Source organism: Takifugu flavidus, chromosome 7 (assembly GCF_003711565.1).
Source record: "Takifugu flavidus isolate HTHZ2018 chromosome 7, ASM371156v2, whole genome shotgun sequence".
Classification (NCBI taxonomy): Eukaryota; Metazoa; Chordata; class Actinopteri; order Tetraodontiformes; family Tetraodontidae; genus Takifugu; species Takifugu flavidus.
Window position 1 is genome coordinate 6933032 of NC_079526.1, and position 19111 is coordinate 6952142.

General features: G+C 45.7%; 3 protein-coding genes across 4 annotated transcripts; all 3 read right to left on the bottom strand.

The window, feature by feature from the left end:
- Positions 1–461: 461 nt before the first annotated feature.
- Positions 462–7610, bottom strand: zfyve9b (zinc finger, FYVE domain containing 9b). 2 transcript variants are annotated; one of them, XM_057037459.1, is made up of 16 exons: positions 7400–7610; positions 5321–6057; positions 5135–5234; positions 4855–5054; positions 4663–4774; positions 4218–4340; positions 3874–4029; positions 3567–3791; positions 3403–3485; positions 3228–3332; positions 3004–3154; positions 2558–2638; positions 2164–2326; positions 1698–1803; positions 1452–1631; positions 462–1114 (listed from the first exon to the last, which is right to left on the bottom strand). In XM_057037459.1, exons 1-16 carry the CDS (start codon positions 7461–7463, stop codon positions 953–955), a joined length of 2748 nt encoding a protein of 915 aa, XP_056893439.1. In that variant the 5' UTR covers positions 7464–7610; the 3' UTR covers positions 462–952. The 2 variants fall into 2 exon arrangements, with proteins under 2 accessions (XP_056893439.1, XP_056893440.1); XM_057037460.1 differs by lacking the exons at positions 462–1114; positions 1452–1631; positions 1698–1803 and having other exon boundaries at positions 2184–2427.
- A 174-nt stretch (positions 7611–7784) lies between these two features.
- On the bottom strand, positions 7785–9880 carry btf3l4 (basic transcription factor 3-like 4). Its single transcript, XM_057037474.1, has 6 exons — positions 9785–9880; positions 9289–9350; positions 8835–8948; positions 8548–8749; positions 8245–8304; positions 7785–8110 (listed from the first exon to the last, which is right to left on the bottom strand). Exons 2-6 carry the CDS (start codon positions 9340–9342, stop codon positions 8064–8066), a joined length of 477 nt encoding a protein of 158 aa, XP_056893454.1. The 5' UTR covers positions 9343–9350; positions 9785–9880; the 3' UTR covers positions 7785–8063.
- Positions 9881–10051: 171 nt separating this feature from the next.
- On the bottom strand, positions 10052–13600 carry ptgfr (prostaglandin F receptor (FP)). The gene is made up of 3 exons (XM_057037470.1): positions 12959–13600; positions 11845–12660; positions 10052–10862 (listed from the first exon to the last, which is right to left on the bottom strand). Exons 2-3 carry the CDS (start codon positions 12640–12642, stop codon positions 10551–10553), a joined length of 1110 nt encoding a protein of 369 aa, XP_056893450.1. The 5' UTR covers positions 12643–12660; positions 12959–13600; the 3' UTR covers positions 10052–10550.
- Between the last annotated feature and the right edge of the window lie 5511 nt (positions 13601–19111).

The window sequence follows — 19111 nt, forward strand, 5'->3', positions numbered from 1 at the left end:
TCAGGAGGGCTGATGTGCTGTGTTGCAACAAAGAAAATAAGTGTCTGCAATTTGTTTTGCGTCTTGTCTTTGCCATCCCAAGTATGTGGAGTGAGTAGGAACTAAACAAGAGCTTCATTCTCTTTTGTTTATAAAGATTGAGGCAGGGAAAAGGCATCCCTCAGAGCAGATCTACACCCACACTCCTCCTACCTTCAGCTGGTTCGTCAGGGTCAGGAGCATTTCCAACACCACAGTTGATATTCAACATACTTTAAAGTTGATTTAAGATGCTAATCTCCTGTAGAAAATGGTGTTTACGGCATCGTTCTTATAAAAGCGGTGAAAGATGTCCAAAATTGTTTCTGGTGGATCAACTATTCACCTCCACTGAATAGTTTGTGTAAATTCAGCAAAGTCAAAAGACTTCAGTGGCATCAGTGCTGTGTTTCCCTTCAATCGGACAGCACACAAACAGGATGTAACTCCAAGTCCATCAAATTTAATCCCAATAATTTTTCACAAGCAGTTGGCTAAAACGCATTCTGTAAGAAAACATTCAGACATTCGTTCAGTGTGCATCAAATTGCTAACAATATCTACACGTCAAGTCATTCTTTCATGAAGGCTTGCATGAAGGTCAAAGGTGGTGGTGCCCAATCAGCTCCCACTATAAAGGTATTCTCCCTGTGTTGTACATTGTGACATGAATGGCATCAAGCTGTGAGGTTTCTATTCGATGGTCCAGCAAAGGCTTCATGCATATCCAGAGTCTGCTGCAGGGCATATTGAGTTCAAAAACCGACTGAGACTCCGACTCCGACTCAGATCATCGTATACTAGTGGGTGAAGACGGATGCAGAGGTCTTGGTTGAGGTCTGGTTTGTCTTTTTTTTAATGGACCTGAGCCCGACAGCTGCCGGAGACAGAGTTGCGGTCATCGTTAAGAAGCACTGTGGTAGGATGTGTCCTCTTAAGTGATGTTCTCCAGGATATAAAAGACCAGCTCCATCACAAGCGGCTCGTCGCCTCTCTTGCGCCCCCTGCTGGACATGACGGGAGCCAGCATGTTATCCAGGGCGTCCAGGTACTGGGCAGGGAGAGGCTGCCCATTGCTCCCAGCCACAAACCCCACCTGAAAAAACAAACCATTCCTCTTCAGTCACTACTGGAATTTACAAGAGTTGCGTTATTATAAATGGCTGAACTATTCCAATTTTTGTTGTTACATTTTAGGTGGGCTAGTCTGAAATGTGCTAACAACCGAGTGAAGATATGTACAAATACACAAATGGCACAAGCCAATGGCGATGTGTTTACCAAATTTCTGTCTCACCTATTTGCATGTGTTTGCTAAATCTGCATTGCCCTGAGCTGCCTGTACTTGTAATACATGATGGGATTTTAGCCAAGATAGTGTGGATGCTAACGGCCACATCTTTTGAGAAGACAAAGCAGGGGTTCCCTCTGACCTCTTGTGATTCAAAAGTGACACGCAGGCCCAGTTTGGCCATCCCATCCTCCTTCAGCAGTTTGAGGTGTGGACACAGTGCCAAGCAAAAGGCCCGGGCGATCCGCTCTATAAGCCGATTGTGTTCAGCGGAGTCACTTGTTCCTTCTTTGGGACGATCCCCCCTTTGGAGGAAAAACACCTGCACCAAACACCCACATCAGGAAAACAATTTCTCCGTAATTTCTATGATCATCAACTTTTGTACCTCTGTCCAGCGGATGATCTTCCCGTTTTCCTTGTACTCTGACTTCTGGAACATCTTTGTACTGCTAATGGACTCCATAGATTTTCCATCAATGGAACTTATAACACTGTGTGACACATATGCATTATTTAGAACTAGTTTTTTTGGTCAGATAAAAAGTATTTTTTCACGACTCTAAAAATGTACTGTAATTTACATGACTTGTATGTATACACTACTTAAACTATCAACTATAGCCCAAATGCATATCAGTTATCTTTTACATTACATATAGTTATTTCAGATGATTTGTTGCTGTAAAGTACAATTGAGCAGAACTTGAACTTAAATGTACTGCAGCTCTCATACTCTCACAAGGAGCGCACGTGTTAGTCTACAGCTGAGGGCTAAAAAACAGTTTTCACACTTGAATGTTCTGTCCGAGCACAATGGAAGCTGCCACACGAACTTAAGTGGACACACTCGCCCTTTGTTCACAGTGCATTTCTCCTCCACCCACTGTACACAAACAAGCTCCTGGCTCTCTGATTGGCCAAGTCGCCCACAGGTGACGGTGTACTCTTTCATCTCTCGCAGTGACCGCCGTAGTTCTGCCATGGTTTCCACGGTGATCTGCACCATTAAACCATCTGCAGAAAGGGGAACATCGATACGAGAGAAACACACAGGCGCACAGCAACGGCCACGCACACATATGCATGCACAGGTGGGCACACCTAGACAAACAAGTCTGATAAAGTGTACACAGACACACACATACAAAGATCAACATAGTCTGAATAAAGCACTCTTGAGGCAGGCACATCAATAAGCTTCATTTAGCATCATGGAATACCTGCCCCTTTAAATTGTCAGCATACCTTCTACAATACTGGATTTGGCAAAATAGCCTGCGGATGCTTTCAGTGCACTGCTGAAAATGAAAAAGCAGGACCCAGTAACTGCAGAGAGAGAGAGAGAGAGAGAGGGGGGGGGAGGGAGAGAGAGAGAGAGGAGAGAGAGAGAGAGAGAGGGAGAGAGAGAGAGAGAGGGAGAGACCTTTTAAGGCAACCTGTTGCCTCCATTGTTGTTTGTCAGAATGTGGTGTCATGCACTGACTCCAAGTGTTCGGTAAAGGAAAGTGCAAATGTTGAGATTAATGTCCAGTTGCTTTGGGTCTATTTTGCATTTTATATGTCTCAGGGAAATCCTGTGTACAAACTTATTTGAATAAGCTATTTGTTACCAAAACATGTCTGACGGTCAGCATAATCATTGGCTCAGGATTTCTACCTCCTCACATCTGGCGCTATGCTTTATGGCCCACCTTTGCGTGGCTGGTTGTGGATGCTGATGGCCTGGGTCTGGTACTGGCCGTCCTCTCCTTGCACGCATATGAGGTGGGAGTCTGCCGCCTCATTGAAGCATGCTCCAAATGCCAACACGTGCTCATTGGACTTGTTTATAGCTTTTATGAGCTAAATATGAAACAGGTCAAAGGCTGGAGATTGAGGATGATCAAATGTGAGCAATTTGTTTATTCGAGCTTACCTCATTATATCTGGTGATTGGAATCTTTATGCAGGTTCTCTGAGCTTCTAGATCCACAGTGAGCCCCGGCACCATCGGTAGGCTGTAACGGTAATTCCTAAAGTCCTGAACGCGGCACAGGGAGATCGGTGTTGGTTCACGTAAGGAAGATCTGGCCCAACACCATTATACTCACCACTAGCAGTCTCATGATGGTGTGACCTATTTCCCCAAACAGGGGCTTCCTGAAACGAACACTGTAGAGCGGGCACGGGTAAACTGGAAGAAGAAACATCGGAGGGAACTGCAAAAGGGTGCTGGAGCATTATGCAGGTATGCAGGGACCAGAAGCTTACTTACATCTGTATTCTGCTCCCAGTCGCAGCATGAGGCGCAGAGGGAAGGCTTTGGCCCAGGCCACCTCCGCTCTGTGCACCAGCAGACCAAATAGGTAGGGCTGGTTTGGCAGAGGTAAACCTTGCAGGGACTGGAGGGTGGAGTGGACGTAGAGAAAGCCCGCATGCTCCTCGCTGCCAAGAAAACCGCTGTCGAACAATGACAGCGACAGATGTTTCAGAACCTTTCCTATGGGGAGAATGGAGGGAGAGGACCGCGCGTTTAGAGATTGGTGTCAATGTGTGTGTGTGTGTGAGTGAGTGAGTGAGACCTGTGAGGGATTCTCTGTAGACGTGTACAAAGTGGCTGAAAATGTCTTTGGGGAAGCTTTTCTCCTCAGGCAGGCACTGCAGCAGCACCACCACCTCCACCTGACCCACAGCGTGCATCCCTTTGGTTGTCAGGCACCAGCACTTCCTGTTAACATCTGTCAGACAGTTTAAAAACAAGGGCTCAGTTGGGATATCTTAAAGCAGAATTCTAGATAAGTCACTCACCCCAGTGGGGGAAGTTGATTTAACCTTGATTTATTTAACCTGTATGGACGGCTGACCAGGAAACGGGTCTGAGACACTTTTATCCAACACACTGAAAATAAAGAAGGAGGAAACATACAGTTGACCAGCTTGACCATAGCCAGCAGGTTAGCGTTGAGGACGAACACCAGAGGCTTGGCCCTGCTGCCCTCCAGCTCCTGAATAAGCACCGTCTCTGAGGGCTGCTCATCCACCGTGTAATCTGAGGAAATAAGGAGATAAGTTACTGCTGTTGGTCTGCAGATCTTCTGTGAAGAATAAATTCCATATTCCTACAGTAACCGCTCAAGGACATTGGAATGACTGTCTTAATTGTATCCGTCATTTACCATGACGATTAGAGCAGCACTTATAACAGAACATCTGTTCACCCGCCAACGACTCATTAAAACAAAGACATCCAATTCGTAACGTCACACGTTCGTTATGAACCAGCCAGTAAATGAATCTCCAAGGCCTGCTCTTGATGCAGCAAATGGGCCGAACCTGATCCTCGCCGCCTCACCGTTCAAAAGCTGTTTTACCTCCTTTGACCCCCGTAGAGGTGAGGATGGGGGGAAGGCCATCCAGCGGGATGAGGTTGGACGAGCTGCTCAGTAAGGTTGTGGTCCCCCAGCCGTAAAGTCCACAGGCCTCCTAGAAGACAAGAAATGAGACGTGAAAGTGCACTTTAAGACCTCAGTTCAGCTTCTGTCTTGCGTCCTGTCCGAGCCTACGTTAACCGCTGTCCTGTGCGGCCGCAGCGCTCTCCTGATCTGCGGTGAAGCCGCGGGACTATTTCCCAGCCCGTCTGCAGCCCGCGTCATCAGGGGCGAGAATGGAGGTCCTCCGACCGGTGACGCCGGAGCAGATTCTGAACGCCTATTGAGGATCTCATCTGCAAACCACACTCTCCTTTTACCCCTGGGGGGTGTCCCTGAGAGAAAGAGGGGTGGGGAGATGTCATCAAAACATGCCTTCGGGACAATGTCTATGGTAAAAGTAGTCCCCGCTCACGTTTCATGAGGGCTGAGTGACAGGAAACGCAAACTCGGCCTTCTTTACCATCCAGATGTGAGAGTTTGAATTTCAGACTGGAACAAAGTCCACAAAAAACCTGAGAGAACAAGCACATGTGTCCAAAATGACATAACCATAGACTATTTGGGGGGGGTTCCTGCCACTCAACAAGCGTTTCCTTACCTTTCCGCAGGCCCGGCAGTGGTGCCTCCTCTTCGTGAAAGTAAACTTCACCCCGCACTTCATGCACACCTGCGCCTGAGCGTCAGGGACCCACACTGGGGCCACCTCCCCCAGGATGGTGCCTCGGTTCTTGGACAGGATACCACCAGATGTCTGCTCACCCTCATTGTCAGGTTCCCCATGGGATGCTCTTCCCTTCCCACCTGTAAGGTCCTGGCTGTCCACCACGGCTCCCCCATTAGTTCTGACCTTCTTACTCTGGCTCTGGGGCCCGTCAGGTGAGAGGCTACAGGGCGGTGCAGTGGTCTCAGGGGTGGACGACTGTCCCTGCTGCTCCAGCCGGCTCTCCTCCAGCTCCTTCTCCTCAATGACAGAGTCCTCCTTTGATGGCAGTACCTGGGCCAGCTTGTCACCTGTGGGCTCCCCATCGTCCGGCCATGCAGCTTCAGCTGGGCTTAGAACCAGAGGGCTGGAGGGGACGTGGTCACGCTCACACCACGTGGAGATGGGGGTTACAGTAAAAGCGCCCTCCTGCAGTTGGGAGGGAGACTGATGCTGGGATGGTTCAGCGCTCCCTCTGGTCGGTGTTGCTGAGGAGGGGCTGGATGAAGAGTTCGGTTGTGTCTGGTTGCAGCCCACTCCTGGTTTGGACGTGTCTCCATCTTTGAGCACAAGCAGACAGGGTCTGCTGAGCCAGCACTGCTGTGTGTCTTGAACCGATGGACTGTCTCCTTCATCTGGTACCATAACAACATAAACACTTGTTTACACAGTATGTTTAACTGCTGATAAAGTATGTTTTTCTAGCTTTTTTTCCACAAAATAATTAAAAACGTTAGTTTTTCTTAGAATAATCAGGGCTGAAATTATTGTGAATGTTATTGTTGTAGATGTGCAGTAAGCAGGGGCACAACAGAGACAGAGTGTGAAATATTTAAGTTAATTTACTTAATTACATGTACTTACAAAATATCAATTCCTAATTATCTTAAGTGAAAACACAGTGTTTGTATGTGTTAAGCGGTCATTGAGCTTCATGTCATTTCAATGTCCCTTTTAGGCTAAATGTTCCTTAACAGCCATCATTAACGCGGGTATTGACACACGTGCCCCTAATAGATTCTGCATGGCAGAGCTAATCAATGGAGCACACACTTCAGATGAAAAAGGGGCTGCTGTAAACATTGATGTTTGCAGCTGTATCATAAAGCTGCTTTTCCTCCCCACAGAACCAAAAGTTCGATAATGGATCCGTGTTTAATTGGCTGCGTGGTGTGCAGATCTACATGTAACGGATGTGTTCTGTGCTCCACATCGCTTGTGCGCATATCTGACAGTGTCCTGCTTTCACTGTGCAGGCCTCCATTCATAATCTTCCAATGAGATAATTACCTTGTGTGATGATAATCACCAGTTACTGTGTCATCCTCCCCTGTCAGAAATAGCCCCACCTCGCAATGCAGCGGAGTTAATGTACCCAGAGCTGCTGTTTCATTGCCCTGTAACAATCTGATGGCGAATGGTAACGACTTTGGGGCTTGAATCGACTTAAACAAGCACAGAAATCGGCAGCGCCAACCTCCCATCGCGGTTCTTCTGCGCGTATGACGTGTGTCCTGGCACAGCATCGACCGGAGATGATCAAGTCATTTACCCCCCGCTCGAGCTGCTCGAGTTTCTTCACAGAAACGTTTAAAACAATGCTGCCTGTGCCGTTTCACCGGCGCTGAGCATTCTCCGAACAGGCGGCGCGGCTTCACCGATGCAGCTGACTGGCGCGCTCGCTTCCCGGGACGGTGACGCATCCATCACACGTGCAAATGTTTAATCCGCTCGCACCGAAGGAGGCCGGCGGCAATGCGACACTCAGCACGCCCGCCAGGACACTCTTTAGTGGGGCGACTCGCTGGTCCCCGCCTGGAAAGCGCGTCAACTGCGCGTTTCTGCTGATGCGGTTTGTGCGCGGAGAGAAATGCTGTATCAGCGTTTTCTGCGTAGCCAGCAGAGTCCCGCAGAATCATCCTGTAGTGGGCAAAATTCTAAGTGAAGCATCAGTGCCCTGCTGCTCGCAGCTCCTACCTTCAGTTACGGCTCCTAGAAGGCTTTCATTCTCGTCATCCCGTCCGGAGAAGAACTTGAGCATCGCTGCCGTTGACGTGAGCGCTGACAGCGGATCCCAGCAGCAGCAGCAGCAGCAGCAGCAGCAGCAGCCTGCTCACGCAGCTAAAGATGGGCTGACTTCACCCCTCTGTGATCCTCCTCCTCCCCCCGTTGCCTCTCTGCAGCGCTTTGAAGAAAACTCAAGAGGTGTGCAGAAACGTCCAGCCGCAGTTTGCCAGACAGGCCAACCAGCGCGCTGCAAACCCGCCACATGGGCGAATGCTGAGGTCTCAGCAGGGAAGCATCCTCCAAATCCACAAACTGCTTCAAAGACCTTCATCATTCAAATGATCACAGCACCATGTAGAAATGTCAATCACCTTTATTTTATTTCATAAACAAAAAAGGTCTTAAGACTAATCCTGCCCACGACGGAGGGGTTTTACACGTTTCTTTTCCCCCAGAAGGCAGGATTATGTTTTTTGTTTATTAAGCTTGCCAGTTTGTCTCAGAGATCTGTGGGCCACAGTACAATAAAAAAGTCTCTGGTATATGGAGACAGCGGCTGATGCGTCCTAAAAGCGCCGACAGGGTTTCTTGCTTCCACGCCCTCCCGTCCGCGTTCACGCCATTTTCATGGGCCTCAGTTTGCCTCGTTCTTTGATGCTTCATCAAAGTTTTCAACAAGATCTGTAAAACAGAGTACTAATGTTATTTTGGGGTATGATGATGCATTTGGAAGGTCATCCTATACAGTCAATGATCCCTTTAAATGCTGAGAAAAGAGTAACCAGAAGGTCTGTCGCATGTATTTGAGGTCCTACCTGGAACGTCATCGTCCTCCTCCTCGATGTCTTCTGCCTTTGGGGTCTTGCTGTCCAGAGCTGTGAAAAACGGAAAATTACACGCTCACACCTCAGGTTTGATTGGTTTTAAAAGAACGGAATTAACAGCGTTGAAGAAATTGATGCTGAGCAACAAATTAAGCGCGCCTGTTTTGCTTGATTCATAGAATACATGCAGTGAATATTAGTCATAACATAGAACGCTGACAATACACACAAAGTTAAATGAAATTTGTATTTTCTATATAATATGACAGGTCAGAGAGACCCAGGTGCACCCACCTTGCCGTGGGAACTGTTCTGCCAGTTTGCGCAGGCTGCTGAGGCTGTCTGCTCCGAGCTGGCTGAGGATGCCAGGAAGCATCTCTGTCAGCTGTTTGGTCTCACCGTGGCCAGTGATGGCGAAGGTGTTGGCGGATAAAGAGGCCTGAACTTTGGGGTTGTTAAAGTGGATCACGGTCCCGTCATCTCTGATCATATTCACCTGCGAGGACAGCTCAGTTTTCAAAGCCGGCGGTGAATCGGAGAGGTCTCACTGTGAGCCAAGGCAAGAAATAAAATAAATTTACCTCTTCGATTCCAGCAATATTGTTGACTGCCAACTTCTTTAATGAGCTCTGAAGCTTTTTGTCGTCAGCTGTTGCAGTTCTGTGTACCACCTTCTTCTTCCTACGTGCTGATCCCTGCAAAAATGTCAGGCAACTATGTATTAATATTTGTTAACACTGACTAAGACATGGTAGGTTTTTCCTCTTTCCCAGTTACGAGACATTTACTGAAACATTGCATGGATGTAAACTTCCCATAACATAACACACAACAGAAGAAGTATAGTTTATTTCATACAATACAAATACAAATATTTTTCCTTGTATTCAGAAATATTGATTCTGTTGCTACTTAAATAATAATATACTAGAAAGGGAAAATAAAGGCTACACACCTTCAAGAACACAACCATGTACTACTATTGGTCAATTAATTAATAGATATCTAAACATGTTTACAATTATGCCTACTCACCTTACCACCTATCCGGACCTGGGCCTGAAGTTTAGCCAATTTTTCTTGATTCATTTTCTCACCTACAAAATGAGGAACACGTGGAAGATGTCGGCACATGATTTGTGTTATTAAAGAGCAATGTGGGAGACTAGCTAGTAGCTAGGCTAAGCTAAGCTCAAGATGTAGCAATGCCATACAGAAATAAGAACCTCTATTCCAAAGACCAAATCTGGCAGACATTAAATTGGGTAAGAGAACTACTAATTAGTGGCCCAAGCGCACTGGTTGCCACAAAAGTGCAGTTTTTTTTATCTGACTTATCGACAGCCATTCTGTTAGTGTTTGTCAGGTTAGCAGCAACAGATGAAAACATAACATATCAGCCTCCTGACCTATTAAAAAAAACAAAACAGCGTGTTGTTACTGCATCCAATAAGAAAACCGTATTCCGTCAACACTGTACCATCGACACACACGGAAAATTTTACATGAAATCATATTTATCGACCCAAACCTGCTAAAATATCCACACAGTCATGCGGCACTGAAAGATGGAGGATATGAGGAAGATATTACGTCACAAATAGACAGAATGTTTCTTCTTCGTCTGATATGTTTCTCCAGCCTGCTGCCATCTAAAGGCCAATTTATGTATTACAACATACAGAATTTTAAGGCGCATATACAGTATGAAGCATGGAAAAGTAATGTAAAGAAAAACCCTTTCGTCTAAAACCAATTTTTAGAACCATTTTAAACAAAGTAAAAATGAGACCAAGGCTGCCTTTAAAATTGCATTTATTTTTAACATTTAATTTGACAAACCAAAATAGAAACTCACGAAGGGAATATAAACCCTGCACCTTTCTTTGAAAACAACACACAAAGATCCAAGTTAATATTTTCTAAATTCAAAGTTGCTTCATTTTGTTTTCTGTAGATCCAAAGTGGTAAATTCACTTGTATTTTATAATATCTATATAAGTTCTATACTATTTATGTAAGATTTAATTGAATACAGAGTTATAATATTTATTGACATGATGCAATCACATTGTTCAAAGTCATTATTTTCATGCAGACATATTGTGCTCTGAGTCCAACACAGGGAATCCAACAGTACACAGACGACCACAGTACTGCAACAAACAACTTGAGTAATACATAATAGGTAAACTAAATTAGCGTTTTATATGGGTCAGTTTCCTTTGAATGTCCGTGCATCTAAATTCTTCACAGTTTCTTCCCGCTGGACTTCCAGGCGATGAGAACACATAGATTCAGCTGATGGCTTTGATCCCAGTGTCTCGCAGAGGTACGCCATGGCAGTGACAGGCCGGCGGACCGGCTGCTGAGGTGCTGGTCTCCATCGAGCTGTGGAGAAAACTTTGCTGCCAGCGGTGAAGATGATGAAAATTTGTTCCCCAGCAGTTGTTCAGCAACATGAAAAGCTTCCTCAGGACAGCTTTCCTCAGCAGGATGTAAACCCAGGGGTCCAGGATCTGGTTCCAGGTGGCCATACGTACAACCATCAGAAGATTAACCGACGCAGGCTTGTCTTTCGCTCTGGTGCTCAGCATGATGATATGGAACTGGCGCAGTCATCAAAGACAAGAGCGGGAAAAACATGTCATCTATTACAATGCAAGCTTTGGAAAAGCATCATTAACTGTAAGCGACCGGAATTGAACCCTTTTGTGGCTTAACAGATGTCACGCAGGCACAGATAATGATGGAGCTCTGTGCACATTTTCAAAATGTGATGCGCAGGAGGAAGGCCATGCTCATTTTAAAAATGTGGATCCATAGGTGTGTGTGTGTGTGTGTGTGTGTGTGTGTGTGGAGTGCAGCTCTAAGTGTACGTGTAAGACCATCAATGGGATAAATTAATAGTTCATGCTTCAGCAGCTGTAGCCGTGTCATAGAAATCTGAAAATGATCATCAAACATTGTGAATCACACAGCCAGGTTATTTTGAGCTCATTATCTGCTGCTACAGTACTTATAATGTTCAAAATCTCATGAAAGGCTCCAACCAGGAGACGTACTTGGAAAACCAGAATAATAGCTGCTGTGTGGCAGTGAAATGGGACTGGGCATTTTCAGGAGGAAGCTGACAAAAGAATCAAGGCAGATGTTAAAAACAAGAATGTGTTGTTCTATACCACCTGGGCCCTGAACTCTTGACCTCAAGGGTGTTTTGTGACGGTGCTGGCTTCAAACTTGATTCAATGAATATTCATATGAATGTTTTTAAGTGGGAGATTATAGCAATGATGATGTCTTAAGCCAGGATACATTTAACTTCTTGGAAAATGTTGCATTCCCCCACATTTCTATGGAAAAACCAGAAATAAGTCAAACTGAAGTGAAAGCTGGAAAGATGCCTGCCTAAACATATAAAGGAGAAAGTTAATTCTTATTTCCTACCTCTGTGTTGACCAGCATTAAGTGATTCAGTTATGTTTTAAACTGTTTTTACTTAATAACATTACCTATCTCGATTTTCCTATCACCTACTTATACACTGGGATTCTATAGGCAGACAAACCTCTCCGCATGTCTGGTTCTTACCAGTAGTGGCCCCCAGCATACACACGAGACCACCATTATTACGAGGAGTTGGCCGATCATCTCAATATGGTGCGACGTGCTTCGGCAGTGATGCTTGTGGCTCTGCCTGGCCTGCAGCAGGGTGCAGCTCGTAAGCGTATTACACACGATCGACAGCAGCAGGGCCAGCAACCCCAGGAGCGAGAACAGGAGCGGCAGCAGCACATCCAGCCAGTCTTTGGGCTCCTCCATTTGGAAGAAGCACCAGCTCCTGGAGCTCTGCACCCTGTAAGGCCTCTGCAGCAGAACAGGCAGCACAGCCACCAGGGCAGCAAGCAGCCAGGTGAGTCCCAGCAGCCTCTTCATGTGGTGTGAAGCTAAAGTTGTGGAGTGGAAGATGGGCCGGGTGACTCCGATGCAGCGCTCCACCGCCATGGCACCGCCGAGGAACAGAGGGCTCAGGCCAAAGAAGACCATACACACACCAAAGATGATGCACACGATGTGGTGAGGGTCAAACTTCTCCCACTTCCTGTGGGAGCTGTAGACAAAGAGCACCAGGGAGCCATTTATGATGTGACCCAGCAGGTCCGTGACCACCAGGCTGCTGGCAAACAGCAAGAAGGACGCCTTGGACTTGACCCGGGCACGGGTGTAGGACTTAACGAGGATAAAGAGAGCGAGGCTGTTGGAGAAGATGCCAACAGTCATGGAGATGACAGAGGAGGTGACGGACAGTTCCTGCTGCAGGTTGCAGGTATTGTTGCTGGGTCTGACCTCCAGCTTGCACCCTGACTCTGAGCTCCCATTAGCTGACATGGTTCAAAGAATGTGAGCCTAAAAGGAGATGTGAGATGGACTTTGATAAGCACAAACGAGAAAAGAACATTTTCTAGCAAACCAGATATTTTCTTTTAAAAGAAAAGAAAAAAATTCAGAGCTCAGCTGTGGTGTAACAGGTCTAATCATCAGCGATTAAATCCAAACTGTTCGACCATGTTTCCAAAAGTATTTTTTCGTAAACAAAGGTCACATGAAGTCAAACGATTTGCGTCAGGGCGAAGCTAAAACACACTTATAATCTACATTCTGGTCGAGTGATAAGTTTATCCAGTTGGAAACGCGCGTTCCTCACCTCAGGTTTGGTCTTCTTTCTCACAACTCGCCATAAAGTCCAGTCTCTTTTAATCTTCTCTTTCCAGTTTATATATCCGACGTGGTTTCAGGAGACTGATTCCTTAGTTCCACGAATATCCTTGATGTTCCTGTTGAGGCAGCTAAGTGCGCAGTCTGATCCTTCTGCTCCGCTGCTCAGAACAGGCGGACGGAGCTGCTGCGTAAAACACCTCTGGACGTGCTGGTGGCGGAGTAAGATTACATTTATTTAAAAAGGGGGGGGGAAACGAAAGAAGGGAAAAAGGAGCCAAATTTGAATAGGAAAAAAGACGTTTTGATATGCTCTTTTATTCCCAGATGTCGCAATTAGGCGCGACTGTCCGACTTTAGACACATCTGTCGCCTTTTAGTTAAGTAGCAGCAACGACGTTTTAGTTATTATTTTTAAAGTTATTATTTAGGTATCTTTATTTTTAAGGCGTCCACCGACTCTGGCTATGGGTCATCCTGCTGCGTGTGCGTCGCAGAGAAAGGTTGAATAAGTTGTGATGACGTGCTGCTAGAGCGGACTGAGACGATGATGGAGGCACTCAAACGCACAGTAATGGCACCAAAACCTGGCTTTATTAGGGCAGGAAAGTGGTCGTTTGTGTGTCCAATGTGCAGCCCCTTGCGATTTTACTGCGACATCAACTCCTCCCAAGGGTTTTGCGCTACTACTTTACACTTTTTAATGTCTTAAGAGAGCTGGGTTTTAGTGTCTATTACGCAGCAACGTTACTTTTTTATTTCTGTTTAGTTTCAGTTTGATTTTGAGACTCCTTTCAGATTTATGATGCTGTTCAGGGTGATTATGCTAATACCTAATTCAAAGCTAAATGTTGCATGTTTATTCATTTTTTAAGATATGAAGAAATTATTTAATCCATGTCGGGAAAAATAGCAATAACCAAGTTCTCAGGAGAAAGATATGATGAAACTTTATTCTCAACACTTGTTTCCTTCCTTCCATCCATCCATCCATCCATCCATCCATCCATCCATCCATCCATCCATCCATCCATCCATCCATCTGTTTTGTTTTGGCTATGATCATCTGTCAACTTTCCTTATTTAATCTAAGTTAAAAATTGTGCACAGGAAACTGAAAACAGATGATACAGTAGAGGCAGAAAACCCACGTTTCTGTTGTAAAGCTTCAGTCAAACCTCCACTTTACTGTCTGACGCTGCCCCAGAGGCAAGAGAGGAGCAATTTCCAGCAGATTCTACTTGGATTTACCGATATGATGTCTTTTTTCAAGATCTTTGGACACACTTGAGTGAGTATAAGTTTAAACTGTGACAGAGGTTAGTTATGGTGAATGCAATCTGGGAAGTCTGGGCTTCTCTCCTTAGGCTGCTGCCCCCGCGACCCGACCCCGGATAAGCGGTAGAGAATGGATGGATGGATGGATGGATTAATTCAATCTCAGTATAATTCTGGAGCCTTCATTGCCACCCTTTCTTAGTAGTGCAGGAAGCTGTTTATCCAGAGAGGAAGTTCCTGAGTGATATCGAGGAAATCTGAGCCTTTCGAGTGCGATGCTTGTTCTGTAATTTCACTAAGCAGTGCTGTTTACCCTCAAACCCCAACGCTCTGCTACAATATGATGCGAAGACCACAGAAGTATTGAGAATTCAGAATTTTTTGGAAATCACAAGAACGATACAAACTTCTCCATGTCTCCTGATATTTTAATTTGAGTCTTAACAACCCTGACGTGTTGCCAGGCAACCTTAGAAGCCACAGGAAAATATAAAATAATCCTACTTTTGGTGTATGTATATTAACTTCTCATTGAGAATATTGGCATTTCAAAGTTGTCCAAGGGCTTTTTTTCTGTTATTGGTGGAACTTTTTAACATCAGTGTTGATTTTACAGCTTTTCTGAACATAATTACAAAGGACTGATTATTGTCTATCAAATTGCATCATCAAGCTCTGGTATTTCCTTTAGACCCTGCCTGCTCATGTAAACTCAAAGCCTGAGTATAGATCATAAAGCGTCTTTGAATCACTTGGACTTGGGTGAGATAAATTTGATCAAACATACAAGTGTAGTGCCCTGAATGACCCCCCCCCCCCCCCAGCCATGCCTTTGCTTATGATTCCATCAGTGAATTCCTCCCAACTCCAGCTGATAATCTGTTTTAAAAAGTGGAAATTACTGTATTTACAGTAAAGGCCCAAGCGGCACTGCCCTCCCATCGTAAACATCTACATGCAGTTTTCCTCCCCTCCCAATGTATGTCTGCCCCCCCACAATCCAGAAATGTGCACATCAGATTGGCGACTCTAAATTGCTCCTTGCTGTGTGTGTGTGTGTGTGTGTGTGTGTGTGTGTGTGTGTGTGTGTGTGAGAGAGAGACAGCTGAACTCCACTCATTACTTATTCAGACTAAACGACAACCTTTTTCTATTTGATTATAATCTTCACACCCCCTCAAGCTGTGTTCCGTCGCCCTTGACCACGGTGGGGTTGCTGGTGATGCGCCTGACCCCCTGCCACGCCTCCTTTCAGACCCCGTAGGCCTTCTCGCCCCTCCCCTGCCTCTCAGCTTGGCTGCCCCGTACGCCACCCTGTAATGTCGGTTAGCCTTTCAGTCTCCAAGCTGCGATGGCCGAGGGAGTAAAGTCGAGTATCTGTGACCAGCAGCCTGCAGCTGCCCCCCCCCGACCATCTTGTTTGCTGCCATCGGCAGCTTCGACTCATCCAGCTTGTTCGTCGACCGTCCAGTTGTGGGAAAAACTCCCAAAATCACAGCCAGGGTCCACGCTCGTCGCAGATTTAGACCCGTCACTCTGATAACAATGGTGGGTTGAGGGACTCGGTCACATGATCACTTATTCATGGTGAATGACATCTCGCAGGTGACATTACAATGACGTCTGACAGCGGCAGAGCAGCAGCTGATGACGTTAGACAAGCACACAATAGTGGGCGGCAGTAATGGCGTGGCGGCTTCGCTGGGTTCAGATGGAGCAAGAAGCACAGCATGGTAAAATTGGCTGTAATTCCTTCTCTCCCCCAGCACTCGCGCTGATTTTATGTGTCTCGATAATCACAACAAAATGTCCTGTGCTCAGATTTGCAGGGCGCAAAAGTACCTCTCGCCTCTTTTGCCTTTCCCTTCGCTCTCATCAGTTCCTTTCACCGTCTGCCTCGCCGCCGCGAGCTCCCTCGTATTTTAAGCTGTTAATGGCGCCCAGCGGGAGCCACGGGTGTAGGGAAATGTGTCAGAGCTGTCGATCGAGCCAAGAAAGGACAGGACGTGGTCAGCACGGATCGCCTCCTGCTTTATGAGGTGATGCTGGGTTGATCTGGTGTTACAACACCATCAGTTACGCTTCACATCTCCTACATTGCAAATTATGGGATCTATAATTGGGTTTCTGCACTTTGGAAGACTGAATCAAAGATTATGTAGATTATGTATCAGAGCTGAAGTGAACCAAACGTTAAGCGCCCCCGTTGGTGGGCTGCAATATAGACGACCCCCTCCCCTTGGATTCAATTTGGGAATCCAATTTTAATTATTTTATTGGGAGCGGGTGCTGAGAATCTCCCGCGCTCCAGACTCACACCCAGTTACACCACAATGTCAAAGATGTTTAACCAAAGCAGGAAAGAAACTGGGTCAGAAACGGAGTGGAATGATTTTCTACTGATGTAAAAACAGTTCAGTGTTTATATGTATTCAGCCAGAGCGCCCAAAGTGTCTCCCTGATAAGAAACGCCGGCGTTATTAGGGATCATGAGAACAGCTCAGAGTGATCTCTTATCTGAGTCTGAGGGTGTATTCAGACCAAACGTAGGGACAAATGTTCCCACAGAAGGGCCCAGGAATCCAGAAGCTTGCTTGCTTGCTTTATGGAATTGTTGTGCACGATGTCAGCCTTTATTTACAATATCATGCTCGATGTCTGGCTGAACTCCCTCAGTCTGTAGCCTCGCCTGCACAGTGTCAACAGGAAACCTGGCCAGTGAAATGTGCAGTGTGTGTGTCCCACCTCTGAATGCAACTAAACAACCTCAGATAAAACCTAGGAATATAAAAACGTAAATATAAAGTGAATTTAATGTAAAGAGTGCAGTTAAAACTGTTTACTAGGGATGGGCTGAGGGAAAGAAGCTCCTCCGCACCCTCCTGGTGTTAGCCTTCAGCCAGCAGTAGCGTCCCTCTGAGGGCAGCCAGGATGAGCAGGATCCCCTTGGATTTTGATGGCCCTGGTTCTAAAGTATTTAATATCAATGTCCCGCAGGTTAGGGAAGGTGGTTCTGATGATGACGCGCCCCGCTGAGGTGATAATACTGCCCGAAATGATTCTCTCGACGCTGCAGGTATAAAAGTTATTTAGTGTGGAGTCCAAATTTCTGTAGACACCGATGGGCCTTCTTTAGTTTTTTCAGATGTTCACTCTTGGAGTTGAGATGCAGATGAGAGATGAGGAGATGAGAAGAGCCACAACCGTATCTCTGGCAAACTTGACAATGACAAGCAGTTAGAGTGAGCACAGCAGGGGGCTGAGCACACACCCTTGAGGTGCTCTGGCGTTGAAGGTGAGGCAGAATAAGGTGCGACCCCCCACCTGAACCTCTTCTGCTAGTCAAGAAACTGAGGACCCACCTGCACAAGGAAGAGTTCAGATCGAGCTTAGTGGCCAGTCTGGCAGGAACTACAGTGCTGATGAGTAATCCACAAGGACAATTCTCACATAGTTCCCCCTCCCAGTGCTGTTAGGTGGACGGGGTGGACGTTAGTCAGGGAGGTGGGCAAGGGGTTCTGGACAGAGATGACTATGGGGTGTTTGAAGCGGGAGGGGGGTGTGATGCACTGTGAGAGGAAGAGATGGAAGATGGCTCTAAACAACCAGTGCTAGCTTCTCAGACCGTCTGGCTAGCCCACCCAGTCCCACAGGCTCCTTGATGTTTACACTCTTGAACATTCTTCTCACATCATGCTCTGTTACAGTAAGCAATGCCTCATCTCTGCTCGCTGGTCTGTCCAACCGAGCACTATGTGTCTCAACGCAGACACAGAAGCTGCTACACTCAGCAGCCCTGCTACAAGCATGGACTTACTTCAGCTTATCCTGTTGTTTGGTGTAACTATTTGTTTACTCTTTCTTTTAATAAATCATTCAAATGAGATAACTTGGAGCTTCCTAAAAATATTGGATCAAATCAAAATTTGCTCTCTCGCTCTCTCTCTCTCTCTCTCTCTCTCTCTCTCTCTCTCTCTCTCTCTCTCTTTCTATTACCCTCAAAAAAGAAAAAAATAATTTCATCATTACCAGATGAATTCCTCAGGAGAACACTCCTTGAATGATTGATTGTATTTGTTATTTTCTTTTCTAACTAAGTGGAAATGGAGCTCTGGGATGAACAGCATTTTCCTGTGAAAAAGCTGTCAGGACACAATGACCTGCAGAGGAAAACCTCCCGGCTGAAATTAGCGAGGACCCTCATAGGAAGTGCAAGTGTGGGCGCATTTGTTCCTCAGGTTATTGATGAACAGAATGGTTTTTCTGACAGTTCTGCAAATGGAGCAAACCTGCAAACCAGGCATTTTCATATTGATCATTCATGGTTCTGTGAGCTGGATTTAAAGGGAAAAACAGGCTGAGTTAATATGAAGGTCATGGACAGGGTTTAATTTCTGTGTCATATGCGGCTGTCAGGTGAAGAATAATAACACCTGAACACATGATTAGAATCCTAAAATGTTCTGCAATGTTGGTATATCACTGCTCCATGATTGATTGTCATTCATCCATAGAATATCTTTGCTCCTTTTCTTTTGTTTGCTTTATGACATTTGTAGCATACTGGCTATTTTCAGGTTATGGATAAATGATTGACATTAAAATAATAAAATAATAATTTAATGTCAAAACAAAAACAGATATTAGGAGATATTGTGACTATTTTACAACTGTAAAAAAGAATAAAAACCTATTTGAAAACAGCACAAGTCCACCAGGGGGCAGTGTAGACTTACCGCTGCCATGAATCTATAGTTTTCTTTGTTACATATATTGTCACATTGTTTCAAGACAAAAAGAGATTAAAATCCCTTCAATAGCAGTTACATCAGTTAGTCTTAAAATAATAGGAATACAAGATATA

What these genes read in the sequence shown, in the direction of transcription:
- btf3l4 (XM_057037474.1), bottom strand. Translation starts at nt 9,342, where the DNA reads ATGAATCAAGAAAAATTGGCTAAACTTCAGGCCCAGGTCCGGATAGGT. An exon ending in AGGTCCGGATAGGTGGTAAG is followed by an intron (nt 8,949 to 9,288) that starts GTGAGTAGGCAT and finishes ACATTTTTGCAG; the next exon opens with GGATCAGCACGTAGGAAGAA. An exon ending in ATATTGCTGGAATCGAAGAG is followed by an intron (nt 8,750 to 8,834) that starts GTAAATTTATTT and finishes CTGTCCTCGCAG; the next exon opens with GTGAATATGATCAGAGATGA.
- ptgfr (XM_057037470.1), bottom strand. Translation starts at nt 12,642, where the DNA reads ATGTCAGCTAATGGGAGCTCAGAGTCAGGGTGCAAGCTGGAGGTCAGA. An exon ending in TATGCTGGGGGCCACTACTG is followed by an intron (nt 10,863 to 11,844) that starts GTAAGAACCAGA and finishes TGACTGCGCCAG; the next exon opens with TTCCATATCATCATGCTGAG.
- zfyve9b (XM_057037459.1), bottom strand. Translation starts at nt 7,463, where the DNA reads ATGCTCAAGTTCTTCTCCGGACGGGATGACGAGAATGAAAGCCTTCTA. An exon ending in CTCTACGGGGGTCAAAGGAG is followed by an intron (nt 4,341 to 4,662) that starts GTAAAACAGCTT and finishes TTATTTCCTCAG; the next exon opens with ATTACACGGTGGATGAGCAG. An exon ending in ACTGGGAGCAGAATACAGAT is followed by an intron (nt 3,486 to 3,566) that starts GTAAGTAAGCTT and finishes TTCTTCTTCCAG; the next exon opens with TTTACCCGTGCCCGCTCTAC.